Here is a 15,602-nt window from a genome sequence, read left to right as displayed (position 1 = left end):
CCTCATCAGCAGTTCCCAGTGTATAGCAGAGATGCCCATTCCATTTGGATACTTGCTATTTCCTCATTCATTCAGCTATCAAAAATATATTGTGTACCTACTATTTTCCTAGCACCGTGGTTCTTTGTGATAGAGATACAAAGATGAGTATTTTAAGGGGTGTACAGTCTAATGAAGAGATAGATTTGTAAATGAATGTCTTAAAATGTTGCATTTTTGGAAGTTTATACAGTGTACAGGGGAACATAAAAAGGAAGAGGTTAATTCTCCTGGGAAGAGGTCAAAAATGCCTTCATAGAAGAGTTTACCCTTGAACTGATTCTAGAAATAGGAGTAGATATTTGTTCGGCAGATGGAGGTGATGGTTGAGGGATTGGATGTGCAGAAAGGAATGAGATTCCAGGCATCAAAGGCAGCACCATTTCATCAATGAGAAAGCACCTCTAGTGTCCAGGGTGCTGATTCTTGTAGTGGGTACTGGGCATCATAAGGAAAAGACACTGCAGAGATGGGCTGTGGTCAGACCACAGAGGGTTACTATGTCATGGGAAGGAGTTTTTTCTTTGTCTTGTAGACCCAATAGGTGCCTCTAAGGTGGTAAGCACCACCTTCTCTATCCTGCAACCTGTAAGCTCTCAACCATAGGAAATACTGAGAGGCCACTCACCTTGTGTCAGGGCAGCCAGTGCAGTTTTCCTGACTTGGCCCCCAGCACTTGGCACACGAGGCTTCACAGATCTGGCAGCGTCCATGCTCATCAAAGTATTCTCCTAGGGAACAAAATGTAGTTGTTTACGTCATTTCTACATGGCAGTGCTGCCTGGGCTGTCAGTCTGAGAGCAGCCAGATCTCTCTGTGGCTGCCGAGAAGCAATAGAGACAACACAGAGAGGAGAGACCTTGAAGAGCTTCAGTTGCCAGTCCTAAATCCTGACCTTATAATAACAACTGCTCCTCGCCCAAGGGCCTTGGAATTTGGAACCTCAAAAAGTTATGAAGCAATGACATAATTTTGGATCTAGTCAACATGTGCTCCAGATTTTATAAATAGAGAGAAGCCAAGGGGGGCTTCCTGCAGGACCCTTTTATGAGCTCCGACTGACTTTCATGTTAAAGGCTGAAGGCTTATGGCCCACAGAGACCCCACTTATAGCCTTGGTTCAAGTCAAACAACAAGCCGGACCTACCCAGATCTTGTCCCATCACTCTGGGGAGTATTGTGGTTACTAGTCAAGAATGGGAGTTGAAGCTTGGCTGACATTTGACAGATGTCAGCTGCATCTCACCCTGAAAGAGTAACAATGAAGAGATAGCCAGAGAATTCTTCATTTAACTGGAAAACTTATCTTTCCGAAGGAAAAGCACATATGAGGCCTTTCCATAGAAGCAAGTCCAGCCTCACAAACTTCTTGTGAACAAGTTTGTTTTGAATTGAAAAATTACACCTATGGCAGGGTGGTGGAGAGAGGCCAACCTCCTTGAAGGTGATAACCCAGTGATCAGTCTCTACTCTTTGAATTCAACCCTCTGCTCGCACGACACTCATCCTCTCTTCCCATTTTCGTAAAAGAAATTGACAAGTTCCTTCAGTCTGATCCAAAGAGCCACTTTGTATGGTTTAGAAATTGATCATGTTCAGGAATTATAGATTCAGATTTCAGCAGAGTCACAACCTTCACTTGCCTCCCATCCCAACTTTCACAGCCCTTGTAAGTGTGTTTGAAAATTGTCAACCTGAGATTCAGCCAGAATAGTGAGGTAGCAGAACTCGCCCATGGTTTAATCAAGTGGTATTACTGAAACTCTAAGATTCACTTACTAGACCATTGTAGTTGCATGGAAAAAAAAAAAGCCCTGGAAACACAGGCTTGATTGGTAAGGAATGGAGGGAAATTCACTCCATACTTTTTTACCACAGCTTTACTGAATGAGTACAATTGGGAAAGGTAAAACTTACATACATAAATCTCCCACTTGCTAGCACTAAACCCCAAACATGAAAACAAAGAGATAGCTAGAGTTTGTCCTTATATAGCACAAAAAGCCTTTCATATAGAGTTATCCTATTAGCTTCATTACTACAGGAGAAATCACACATTCCGAGCAATGCAAGTGTCTGACAGTGGCACACCCTGCACAGCCTGGACTCTGCTCTTCTGTCTTCCAGTTGTTGCCAAGGTACAGTGTGGATCCGGAATCTGAAATAGAACTTTTAGAATGGGACTGTTGTTCTTAGCCCAGGAGTAACTCTCAGGAGCACTAGCCCCCAAAGAGTGAGTACCAGTGGTGGCAAAACATGCAGATGTACAAGTTGTTTACTGCACAAGGTGCCTGCCCACATGGCCAAACGGGAGTGGAAATCCAGCCATGCACTCTGGTGTTGGCTGCCTCTGCCTCTGTAGGGGGCATGTTTTACTAATTCACACAAAGGTGTTAGAATGGACTAATTGCATTCTTGGTAATCAGCGGTCCCAAGGCAGGAAAAAACGGGGATTTCTGTCCAGTAGGAGTGGTGATTTCAAGTTGGGACTGTCTCACACAATGTAGGCATCATATTTATGTAGCCTTCTTTGTATTTATTCAGGCTCCCCTATTCCTCCTCTTAATTACTGTCCTTGTGTAATCTCTTCCACTCTTGGTGTAGGAGCCACAACTAATTGAGCTGTGTGATTATCAGTCCAGGCATCAGCAAGATAAAGAACAGAGGATCCGGGGCTGACCTGGTAGGAAGAAGTAGATCTTGCCTACATTGCCAATGCTAATAATTTGCTAATAATGGGTGACAGCAATGGTGCTTATAGAAACTGACATAGTGGTTTGGTACTCCTAACTACTGATATCCATCCACCTTAATATCCATGGTGTATTAGATCCAATACTAGGGTGGGATTTTAAACTAAGTACACCTTGCTCTGCTAAATTCAGTGCTACTGAGATGGTTCAGTGAGTTAAACCATTCTATACCCAAAGTCTCCTTTGTGATTACAGTGATTCATGGCTAGGTCAACCAAGGGCTATTCAGATATTACTGTGGAAATTTTCAGTTCTCCACTGTATCTCTTCTTTGCCTCCTCATTGGCTTTCATAAGCCAGTAGGTGGCACTGATTACTTGGCCTTGTATTTCCTCGGTCTGCTCAACGATAATGGCCTCTACTGGCACTCACAAAGACAATCATGTTAGATATAATCCTTACTCAGAGTTGCCCCATGTCTGAGATTTCAAATATTACTTCCAAACACAACCTTCTTATGCCCACTGTGACTAGGTCACCCCCACTTTGTCATCCTTTCATTCATCTTTTTCGTCCCTTTTTGCATTTCTCACTGGAGCGAAGCTGAATCTTCCCAAGACCCTAGCTCCACCCATTCTTTCCCAGAAGGTGACCTCATTACCAAATTTGCTGATAAGATACCGACTTTCCTCAGCATACAGTTTCTCACGGTCAAAATTGTTTTCTATCTTCTCAACTGTTCATTTGTCTCTGAGGAAAGTATGTTTCTCTTCCTGGCCATTGTCAGCTCTCCATCTAATGATCTTAATCTTTCCTCAGGATATTTCTTCATCAGTCTCTCTGTCTTCAATCTTTTCTTCACATCTCCTTTCATCCTCAAAAGTTTTCCCCAATCTAAAGCATGGCCAAGCACATTTCTTCCCTGATAAGTGACCCTTAAAACATGTTTTTTCCCTCCTACCATTTGGAAACAAAATAGAGAAAACCTCATAAACGTCAAGCTTATGTAAGAAAGTCAGCGTAGGACAGCTTAACTGCACCTCTCTCAAGTCTGCATGCCTCTTAACTGTGGAGCAAACTCTGGCTTTAGAACAGATGAGAATAGAGGGACCTGCCCCAATTTTCATATTTATGTAGATGTCCAATTAGTTACATAAACAACGGCCCCTAGCCCTCGCAGGCACAAGTTTTCTGCTGCACATTTGAAACCAAAGAAGCCAGATTCCAAGGACATAGTGAAGTTGCTTTTTTTTGGTTGTTGGAGCAGCAAATTCTTCTCATCTGTCTTTATTGCACAACGAAGCTGAATGTTTATTACAAGAGTGATATACAAAATTCTTAGAAAAAAATCACTTTTAGCACAGACGTCAGGGGCCAATATTTTATTCTCCATCCCATCCGACAAGCTCTTCCTTCTGGTGTCTTCATCCATTATTATTATGTCCAAATTGTCTTTCTCCTGTGATAAAAAAATTTTTTCCATTCCCCTTCTAGATCCTTTCTCATTTCCTTCTACAATAGTTCAAAGGATGTTGAAGAAGTGGTGTCTCATGGGGAGGAGTAGTGTCTCAAATGTTGAAGCCACAGCTTAAAAATCAATACTTGTAAATCTAAAAAATTACAAGTAAATGGCATGCTCTGCCTGTTCCACCTCTGCTAATACTGCAGCACGTGTTTGCGTCAACAGGTCTACGTTACAAATAAACCTTGTAAAACCATCCAGAATTCGTAAACCTTTATTATATCATCCACAGCTACGAAACATGGTTGAAACTAACCTAGGAATATTTTTTTTTTAGGCTTATCTAGCCAGACGAGCTTCGTTTCTCCTGCAAAGATGCCATGTGTTCCTTTGTACCTCGTAATATTTCCTTATTGATTAGAGCCGATTTTGTTGTAGAGTTTAAGCAAATAAATATATAAAGTAAATAAATTAATAAACACATAAGTAGATAGATTATGATGTGTGAGTCCAAAACAACTTTTGTTTTAGCAAGGGTGATTAGTACGAGAAAATGGGAGGAACATTTGATGAGAAATGAGCCATTCGATTTGTGATCTGGTTATTTCAGTGAGCAACCTTGGGGGATTGAATTATCTGCAGACCTCTCTTTATGTGCCTCATCACTCAGATTACAGAAATCATAGAGTGCGACTTTCCTGAATGACTACAACCACAAGTGCTAATCAAATAATGTTATCTTTTTGCAAGGAGGCCAATACCTAGTTTTCACCTTAACATACCACTGTATAAAGCCAGTTTTTATGAAAAGAATTCCATACATTTATTAATTTCCCCCATCTACAATTAATACTCAGCTATACTTTCAACTAGTTATATACTAATGAAATAATTCAATTTTTAAAGCATCATTAAATGTGGAATTTTACAAAGGCAGAATGAATATCAGGGAGATAGAAGGAGAGTTCTCCTTCCACAGACTGGAGGTATATAGAGGCCACCACTTTTCTATCTCATCCTTTCAACAACAACTTTCTCTTTTCTTCCCCGACAGGGTTTTCTGATTGACAAGCCTCATCCTTCCTGGTCTCATGGTTTTTTCATTCCTAAGTGCTGGGGTTCACCTGTGTGGTTTGCGCAGACACCCTGAAACACTACTCTGGCATCCTCATGGGTTGACACTCCTGTAAAAAAGATGGAGTGAAGAAATTGTGGGTCCAATACACTTGCAAATGTTTAGCTTCCTTTAGTCTGCACTAAAGCACAAGGAATTAAGACTTGATCCTTTTCGTTTCTACTGTTGTTTTGGGCCCTAACCACAGTCAGGCTGCTAAGAAAAAAACGAGTATCTTAAGTGAAGTCTTGGCCAACACACCTCAAATATAGTGGTGATGTAGCAGTCACACAGGCTCCCATTCATTGACACCTACCGTGTTACAAATGTTTTTCTTTGTAATGTTTAATTCAGACAACAGCCCATTTTATAAATGAGAAACAGAGGCTCAGAAAGATAAAAAATCTTGCATAAATTCATTCAAATAGGCAAGTGGCAGAGTTGGGCCGTGACACAGAGGTGTCTGAGCCTGAGCCTGAGCCTATGCTCTTTCTGCAATATTTCCCTGGTACAGATTCATTTCCCATTTTGCTGTTCCAAGTAGCTTTGCTATTTATAAAAAGACAGAACTGAGCACATGCCTTGTCTAAACCTCTTGGTGAGGTAAGGGTATCAAAAAGGAATTCACTGTGAAAATAAATAAACTTTGAGCAGGAATATTGCACAAAGTAGATTTACTCTAATGATTGAATATACCCTCCAAATTTATTTTCTCTGATAAAATGGCCCTCCATTTATTAAAAGGCAATTCTGCTTATCAAATTCAGATTTTACAAGCTGTTTGCTCTGTCCATTAGGTTAGACGCTCCTAAGAGGAACACAGAATTTTTTTTTTTTAATGAATAAAATAATTGGTTGGAGTTCTGCACAGGGATTTTCTGCTTAACTGCTGTCTGAAAACAAAATAAACTGGCTCTTCAGATGTAACTTATAACCAGAATTATAGTAACCTCTTTCTGGTCATTTATATGAAAATCTAGTACATATGAATTGGTTCCTGCATATCTTGTTCCCAAGTAAGATAATTTTGCATTGTCTCTGTGTTAGTGCACAGTCACTGTAAGTCCTAACTTAAAGATGCTAAAATTAAAAAAGCTGAACTGTTGGTAGCAAGACCAGACACAAGGGGGGACAAAAGGCATGAGTGTGATTATTATCTGCAATTAAAATTAATTTACAAATTCTATCATTGACTAATAAGGAAATCATGAGGAAAATCATGAACACTTTCCTGTAAGCAGGGTATGGTAGATGGAAATGCATTTATTGCCTATCTGCCACTCTGTTTATTTAGGGGTTGTCTTTGTTATTCCTGTAAGTGAGCCTAGAATTTCTATAGATTCTCTAGTGCACTCAATCCCCTTACTCCTGAGGGGTAAGATTTTATCCTCCAATGTTCCCACCATGTGTAGCTTCAGAAGGACCACTCTCATGTACAGTATCTGATGTACAGTATTTGATGCATTCACAGTGAGGGGATATGTGGGGTTCAGGACATGGTGGCCGGTGTAAGTGACCATAACGTGAGAGAATAACTCATTTACCTTTGGGAAAACATTACTGATAACCCGAGGCAGGTTACACTTGGGAGACACTGCGAAAGGGGATGACTGGAGAGGACAGGTTGTTGACTAGAGTTTCCGTGTAAACCCATGAGTGAGCACAGCACAAGGACTAAAGGCTGTATCACTTCCTTTCACTTTGGAGGTGATGAAGATGGCAGGATTGCCGCCCACAGAGCCTTCCTGACACTTTCGAACTAAACAAGCGTCCTTGAACGTGCATGGGATAAAGTCCAGAATCCTTCCCGAGGAGCTTAAAATGATCAAAATATTCCCTGTGATGATGTGGCCTGTGATGGTGTGAGTCCTAAAACACAGGTACAAGAATGAGACTTGTTATCATCCACTTGCATTTCTATGGTGACCAAAGAGCCTCCCTAACGGCTTTTACAACTTGCTCTTAAACCCTTCAAAGTACCACTGCTGTCACTTCCCGTACTCCAGTGGCCCATGGGAGGGAACATCCTCAATCCACCCTCCTTCTCTTCCTCTACATTCCACTCCCAAAGTGCTGACTTTATCTTTCCTCTTCCACACTCGCTTAGTCTTTCCTCAAGCCCTGCCGGCTCGTGCTAAACCAGTGCAGCCTAATCACTAATTAAGAGAAAAGAGATACTCTTGGGAAGAGAATGAAGTTGCATTCCAAGGCCTAGGGCTCCATCTGCGCTGTAGCTGATCCTTGACTGTAGCGGGTAATTGAAAATTTTGTCTTTTATTGGGTCATCATTAACACTGCCGATCCATGGGCAGTAGATACTGCCTTCTAAGAAATCTGTTGGTTTGTCTAGTGACAGGTCTGAGGGGCACCCAGAACCCCTCAGTCCCATAGTGACTGGGGAGGCATTTGATTAGTCAGGCTGCCATATGTTTTATTGGGAGTGACCAAATAGTGCTTTTTAAAAAGCCTAAGTGTGGAAGTAAAGCAAGGAACCAAAGTTTGTAGTGTGCCTCCTGAGAGCCAGCCTGGTAGGAAACACTATGTTGGGTAAATGCATACGTTTTGGAGTCATCGCTACCTGGGGTTTGATTTTAGTTTCCTTCTCAGGCCGTCTGACATTAATCACTTGTTCCCTGATGTTCCTCTTCTGTGTATTGTGGATAATACTCTCATTCTCAGAATGTGGCTGGGTTCAAATGAGAAAATAGACCACAGAACCCAGCATAATGGATGACAGAATATTAGTAATAATTATCAGGTACTTTGAATATGTCATCTCACTAAACCTCCAATAATAATGTGGGGTAGGAGCCGTCAGCTCCATTTGACCAAATAAGGAAATAAAGCATCAAAATGTTAGCTCTCTGTACATCACTCGAACCTGGTCTGACTGGATTACAAATTGTGCCTTTTCTACCACCCCTGAGGGGACTTGAAGAATGTATTGGCTGCATATGTTGGTGATAACGAGGCACCTGAAATTAATGACCCTGAGAACAATGACCTCTGAAAGTAATTCGGCTGCAAGATGCAATCCACGGAAGTTAACCTTTATAACTGGCAGCCCCTGGGAGACAGCTTCCCTGGGAGACAGTTCCAGAGCAAAGGCAGCTTCCCCTGCACTTCGCTGTGGAAAATTTCAGAGCCAGGGCGATGCCCTTCTCAGGGTACTGAGGTAAAAGTGTGTAGGAAATAGGTGAATCTCTGTGAAAAGGGGCACACAAAGCTCCTCAGCAGAGTTTCACCGAGTAGGTTCAGAACGTGGCCCCACTGTGGAATGGACACTGCGCTTGGACTAAATGCTGCTTCTTTAGGTGAGTGGCCGGGAGGGACTTTGCTTCCTTACTTGGTGGGTATTGGGACAAATTGCAGTTTCCTCTCTCTCTCTCTCTCTCTCTCAGTGAGGGTGAAGCACATAAACAGATGAAAATGAAAATGGGGTCAGTGTCATATATTATGAATGTGTGTGTGTGTTGTATGGGTGGGGTGGACGTGGGGGCTTAGTGTTGTGAGGCAAGAGGCCTCAGAATCCCTCAATGTCAGGGAAAACGTCTCAGATATTTCCCTGCCTACCAACCTCCTCCCACACGGTTTGCATCCTATCAGAGCTTTAGACTCTGTCCAAAGCATGGCATCCAGGACTGGAACCTCACCTGGCACCACCTTAGAACGTCACTTCCCCCACCTTAGAGATTCCTCTCATTCACACTGTGTGCTTAGATGACCTCGAGCTGTCCTCTGCCCACTCAGAAAGGAGTGAGGCAGGTACACGTGAACTGCACGTATCCTTCATGTGGATTCCAGTGCTGCCTTGTGCTAGCTGTGTGAATGTGCACAAGTTATAAAGCTTCTCTGAGCCTCAGTCAACTCATCTGTAAAATGGAAATAATCACAGCTATGTCATTAGAGTGTCAGCAGGATTAACTTAGTTAACATGTGAAAAGAGACTAGCACACAGTAAGTGCTTCATCAAGCACTTTTATTTTTAGCTGTTGCTGCTTCAGGGAGCAAAGCGGTTCCCTCAGATAAGCAGCACGAGAGAGTGAAAGAGCTTTAGAGATACTCAAACCTCAACTCACTCCTTCTGGTGTAGATGGCTTTGAACATTTCTTAACCTTTCTTTAGATTTGTAAGTTAAATGGCCCCAAACGTTGCAGTTCCCTGTTCTTTTCCTGATTATTATCAGGTAATGACTTTATATTGAGGTTGACTTAGAAATGCATGGTAAACATAAATAAAATATCTAGAAAAGATTTCCTTTCTCCACAACTGTTCAGGGACTACTTAGAGGAGTGGACTCCAATTTTATTAACCTTTTTATTAACTTTAAACCACTCAATAGGCACGGTCCTGTTTGATTGGTACCAAAGTGTAGTCAGTTTGTCAGGAAAATGGCAACCCTCTGCCCTCTCACCCTCCACCATCAATCCACCATTCTAGGATTATTAACTTGCTAAAAAAAATTGTGAGCTCCCCAAAGCAATATGTGACAGAAAGGCAGGTCAGTTATTCCTCTGTTGCCCAATGGTATCCCTCTTGTCGTCTCACGGAGACATCTCTCAGGAATAACATAAAGTTGTGACTATAACTGGTCTTCACTCAGCTCTTAACACAGTGGTCAGGAATTGGTTACGAATTAATTTGTATGCCCTTGATGTGAACCCAAGGAATGACTCAGACGTTAATAATTTCATGAGAGGATTCTGGCCCCATCAAAACATTCCAGAATGGTGTGACTCAATGTGCTCATGTCTTACCTGGTACCTCAATGCCTTGATATCTCCTTTAGATGCCCTACACGCATCCCTCCACCCCTTCTCTGCCAGTGGTTCTGCAGTGAAATTGCAGCCTCTGCATCCTTCCACCATATGGAACTGAGAACTTGCCTTCCCAACCGAGTCATACAGGGAAGTCATGCTGACAACAGAGGAAGACCTTGCAAAACAACTCTGCATTCACTGGAGACAAAAATAGCTCAGAAAGTCTACAGGAGCCCTGAGAACAATTCATTTCCTCTGGGAGAAGCACAGCCTTGGCTAGAAGGTAAGCAAGTCAGTACATATTTGAGTTTGCAGTCTCCTCCCTTGGGCCTGACTTCCAGTCTCCATAGCCAAGCCCCCTGGAAGCAGACCCTCGGCGTCTCCCCAGGGCGCAACAGTGCCTTCCTTCACTAGTCACATCGCTGTCCTGGGTGGGGTGCGCGGTGCTCTTCAGCATCGTTTCTAGGAAATAGGCAACCAAGGCAACCAGTCTGGTCCCCATGTTAGGAGTTCTGGGCCCTCAGCGCCCAGCCCGTGGCTGAGGTCTGCGGCCACCAGGCAGTGAGGCGGGGCTCAGCATCCAGGACTGGGAAGCCTGCCTTTCTGAGGACACTCAGTTCCGTGATCCCCACAGGCAGAGCGGGTGAGTCAGGCTCTCCGCCCCTCCCCAAACTCCCTCCGGCGGCCGTCTGACCTGCTTTGACTCTTCTTGCTTTCAAGGCTGCTCTGGAAATTCGTCTTAACCACATTTTATACGGTATAATGTGCCTGGGGTCCCGGACCCTCCCAGAGAGGGCCAATTCATCTTCCTGCTGTTCATATTGGCTAAAATAGGCAGGGACTGGCTGTTGAAAAGCTGCCTGTGGGCTCAGGGAGTTTGAAGTCTTTTGCTTATGCAATCATCTAGTGTAATTTAGGTTGCAATTTTCTAAAGATGAATTTATAAGATGCCAAGATTTTCTATGGGATAAAAACAAGTGCTTACTACAGTAGCACGAATGAGGGACATGTGAAACTGATATAAGGAGCAGAGTCAGGAGAAAGATGTGTTGTTTGGACATTAGAAATCTAGGCCTTGGGGTCAAAGATCAGGAAACCTTTCCTGGGAAAGCTGGGTGCTTTTTCAATGCTTTCACATTTAATTCTCAGAGCCAGCTTGTGGAGATGAACACTTCTCATTTAAAGATGAGAAAACTGAGGCTCAGGAAATTTAAGAACTTTGTCTAAAGTCACCCAATCAGTGATACTAAGAACAGCTATGACTTATTCAGTTATGACTGTATGCTAAGAATTGTCCTGAGTGCTTTACTAGTGTTAACTCAGTCCTTACACCAGTAACCGCATGAGGGGAAGAAGGGTACTGGGAACCACCGTTCTCTATCATCTTCATTTTTCTGTTGAGAAAGTCGAGGCAATGAGATAGCAAGGGACCTACTAAAGTCACCCAGGTGATGGCAGAGCCCAAGACGTCAGACTCCAAACTCTAGTCCTTTGACCCAGCTTTTGCTGCACTCCCTTTCCCAGAAAGTAATGGAGATGGGATTTATCCCAGGCCCAGCTAATTTAAATGCCACGTGCCCTTTCCACTATGCTGGAAATTCAAGTAATTGGTGGGTGGTTGCATGTGCATATGTGTATGTGTGCGAGAATATGGGGGTAAGGTCAAAATATTGCAATCCTAGATACCTCAATCATGCATCCTGTAACTGTTGCTTGCTTACCATTTTCTGGGGAATGTGTTGGAAGAAGGTCCAGTAACTACCCTCCAGGAGACAGAATCAGCTCACAGAAAATACCAAGAACATAAGCCAATATAGAAACAAGTGTTCAAAATCTAATGGTTGCACAGGGCAGCTGATTGTACCCCAGCAGGGTTATTTTTAGGGTCCCCATGGCCTTGCTGCATGACTAGAAGATTGGTTCTAAACTTGCTTTGTGTTTTGGGGAAGAAATTCATTAAAGTTTTTTGTTGTACTGAAATAAAATAGACTTAGGTTTGAAAAGAAAGGGGACGTGTCTAGGGGGACAAGGGGGGAAAGTGGAGACTGTTTCTAGAGAGGGGAGCCAAGAAAGCAAAGGCTGAAACAAGCGTGACGTCTCTGTGACTCAGGCAAATAATTGGGCAAATAACTGACGCAGAAATTGGGGGAAATGAAAAAGGAGTTGGGATAGAGGATATAGATAAATCACGGAACATCACACAGAATATCAAATGGGTGCAATTGGCAAAGGGAGCCATTGAAGAAAGTCACTGACGGGAACAACTTCCGCGGACGATCACCGTTGTCAAGGGAGACTGGATGAATTGGAAGGGAGAGTTCAGGAAGTCAGTTAGGAGATGGCTTCAGTAAACCAGGCGGGAGGGAATGGAGCTAATACAACCAAAATGAAGACAGAGTGGTTCCCAGAAAGCAGTTATAGGGTCTCAGGGAGATAGGGGTCTTAGAGCTCTTCTACTCTATCTACCTTCTTCTCCCCTCTTCCAGGGATTAGGCATAATTATGCTTTTCTAGTCCAGTGACTGCCCAGGGTTTGAATGAAAATAGAAAGGGATAGGGAACTCATTTCCTCCTGTTTGATTTTTGGAAAACTCTGATTATCAGAAATGTCTTTGTAGAAAGCCAAAATTGGCCTCCTAGTAAATGTCATACATTGGCCATTTCAAAAGAAGAAATAGCTACTCTGAGCAAAGAGTATGATATTTATGGGAATAGTGAGAAAAGTCAGAAGAGCTGAGTCCGAGGCTCAGACACAGGTGGATTTAAGCAAGTCAGGTAAACTCTTGAGTCTTAGTCACTTCTGTGAAAATGGGATAAGATATGTCCTGCCGAGTTCTCTGCTCTATTTGGAGGAAGAAATGATATGCCTTGTGAGAATGCTTTGTAAACTTCAAAATGCCTCATAAATAAAAGAAATGATTATTAATGCTGCACAGGAGGGAAAGAGAAAGCTGGATTCAAATGCCAGCTCTGCCACTTTCTCTAGCTGTGTGATTTGGGGCTACTTCTTCAATCCTCATTTCCATCGCTGTAAAGTGGGATAAAAACAGTCCTATCTCAGAAAGTTGTTGTAACAACCATATTTGATAAAATACAAGCACTTGGCACAATCTACCTGATATATAATAAGTGATAAATAAATACTATTATTGATAAATGATGACTGCTTGCATTCAGGAGATGAATGGAGAAAGAGAAGGCTCAAGACATGGTCTTGAGCAAGTAAAGAAATGAAGGTAATATTGACAGGGCCTGAGAATGGGAGGGAAGCTGGTTGGGATGATCTGGCAGATGTTTTGAAACTGCAACTCCTGGCATAGCTTGGTATGTTTATATACATGCCACAGGCACTATTTTGACAGTAGCTGTTTTTTTGGGGGGCTGTTCAACGTCAAGTGGCTTTGTTGTCTCTCTGATACACATGTAACAAGAGTTGGTAGAGTAAGAGAAAGTGTAGGCGTTCACAGCTCATTCAGCCTAGAGCCATGCCATAAACAATCAGGAGCTCAATGCATTGTTACCAGATAGAGTATCATGTTTAGATGCCAAGACGGTGAAAGAAATGTCACCACCTACACTTTCCTGTGGAGGGGACATGCGTCCTTGGCCAGGGTGACTGGCAGGAAAGCCATGCATCTCAAATGTAAAGCCCATGCCGAAGGAAGGTAAATTGTTACACATGGTGCTTATCACAGAGGTTTTAGCCTCTGACATGGATTTTGTGACCATTCTAAAAGATGCTTTTCAATCAATTACCAAGTCTTAGGTAAAAGATGAACTAGCATCAGCAGGTTAAAGACACGTGTAGTGGAGACAAAGCTGTGGGAGTTTTGAGGAGCAGTGAGAATTGTCCTTATACCAACCAGGCTAAGTGCCTGGTAAGGTAAGAGCATCAGATTGATATCTTTTGTGTTCAGGAGAGAGTGCGCTTCGGAAAGTCTCTCTCTCTCTCAAGAAAGTTTCTTCTATTGACGATTAGACAAGCTGATCTCCACCTAGGAGTTCCCTTTTTACAAATGAAGAAGCTGACAATGAGAGTTTACACAGCTTGCTCCAAATCTTACAATTTATCTTGTTTCCTCTCCATATCCAACTATGCTGAGGGGAAATAAAATTGTCTTGGGAAGATGTAGAGAGAAATAAAGGCAAATAATACCCAGAGATGATAGAAACCATGCCATCTCTAAGTTGGCAACGGACTTGAGACTGAAAGGATGTTGACAGTAACATTCAACTAACTCATCTCATATGATAAACTTCTAGTTACTTATTTTAGAATTTCTTTTTACCGATCTTCAAGTGTCTTCTATAAAGTGGTGATTCCTAAATAGCTCTTCCCGGTCCAGATCTATCTCCTGAGTTCAATAATCCTATCTCCTATTGCCCACGATACTGTCCACCTGGATGCTTTTCAGTTATTTCCAATTCAACACGTTCAACAAGACTAATCTTACCCCAGTACTGACATCCATCCTGCACTCCCTGTCTAGGTGAGTGCCACCAGCACCCAGTCAGGAGAGCCAGCATAGGGAACTCATCCTGTACCCCGTGTCTCCCTCACAATTTCTGTCAGTTCTATCTCCTGAACATCTCTCAGTTCTATCTCCTCATCCCCATTTCCAGCACCATCACATGACTTCTCGCCCGATCTTTCCCATCCCATGTGCTAGATTTATCTTTCTAATTGGTCTCCTGGATTCATTATCTGCTCCCTGCCCCCATTCTGTCCACTCTGTAACCAGAATGGTCTTTCTCAAATTCAAAATTTCTACTACTCTCCTACTTAAAATCTTCCAATGCTGCTCCCTCAATACAGAATAAAGCCCCAAGGAAAGACTTGCAAGATCCTTCAAAATTTGGCCCTTGCCTCAATCTCTAGCCTCCTCCCCTGCTGCTCTCCTTATGAATGGTAGGAAATTCTTTTGGGGCCCCACACGTATCCCTTGGCCATGTCACCGTGCAGAAACCAACTTCCAGGGGGCGTATTGCTGATATTAGTATGATGTTTTCTTCAGTGCTTCGGAGTGCAGGCCAGAAGAACCAGGGAACTGATTCTTAAGAGTTTTTCCTAACCAATGAATGATGGGGATTTGGTGTATGGAGACCACAGTTCCATTGCTCCTCCCGTGAGATAACTCTGAGGCTTGTGCTCTATATCATTTTCCAGAGTTTCCCCATGGGACTGAGCTCCAGTTACCCTGTGTGGTAGTTGGCTTAATAACATGACTTTTATTGGCTGACTTTTCTTTCTTCTCTCGCTTTCCCACTCCACCACTGGCACTTTCTTTTATTTCCCAAATAAATCTCTTACACTTGAATCTTTGTCTTAAGGTTGGTTCCTGGGGGAGACCAACTAAAACACATCTTTCTTAGAATATCCATTTGGTTTGTACCTAATCCCTTCTCTCTTCTTCCAGAGAAACTTCTCTTTATTTACAACTCAAGTTGCCTCCTCTATGAAGCTTTCTCTGTGTCTTTCCACCACACCATTATGCAGCTGAACTGTTTTTTTTTTTCTGTGCTGTGTAGTGATTT

The 15,602-nt window shown here is 42.8% G+C and overlaps 1 protein-coding gene across 2 annotated transcripts in view; it reads right to left on the bottom strand.

The window, feature by feature from the left end:
• Positions 1-15,602, bottom strand: part of PCSK5 (proprotein convertase subtilisin/kexin type 5) — a 400,588-nt gene that overhangs the window by 80,732 nt on the left and 304,254 nt on the right. For both annotated transcript variants that reach the window (XM_033123075.1, XM_033123076.1), the window contains exon 21: positions 668-770. In XM_033123075.1, the coding sequence (XP_032978966.1) occupies positions 668-770 (103 nt within the window). The remainder of the gene's footprint in view (positions 1-667; positions 771-15,602) is intronic.

This window comes from Rhinolophus ferrumequinum, chromosome 12, assembly GCF_004115265.2.
Source record: "Rhinolophus ferrumequinum isolate MPI-CBG mRhiFer1 chromosome 12, mRhiFer1_v1.p, whole genome shotgun sequence".
In the NCBI taxonomy this organism is placed as follows: domain Eukaryota; kingdom Metazoa; phylum Chordata; class Mammalia; order Chiroptera; family Rhinolophidae; genus Rhinolophus; species Rhinolophus ferrumequinum.
The sequence above is the reverse complement of the archived record's forward strand: the minus strand, read 5'-3'. Positions and strand labels throughout refer to the sequence as shown.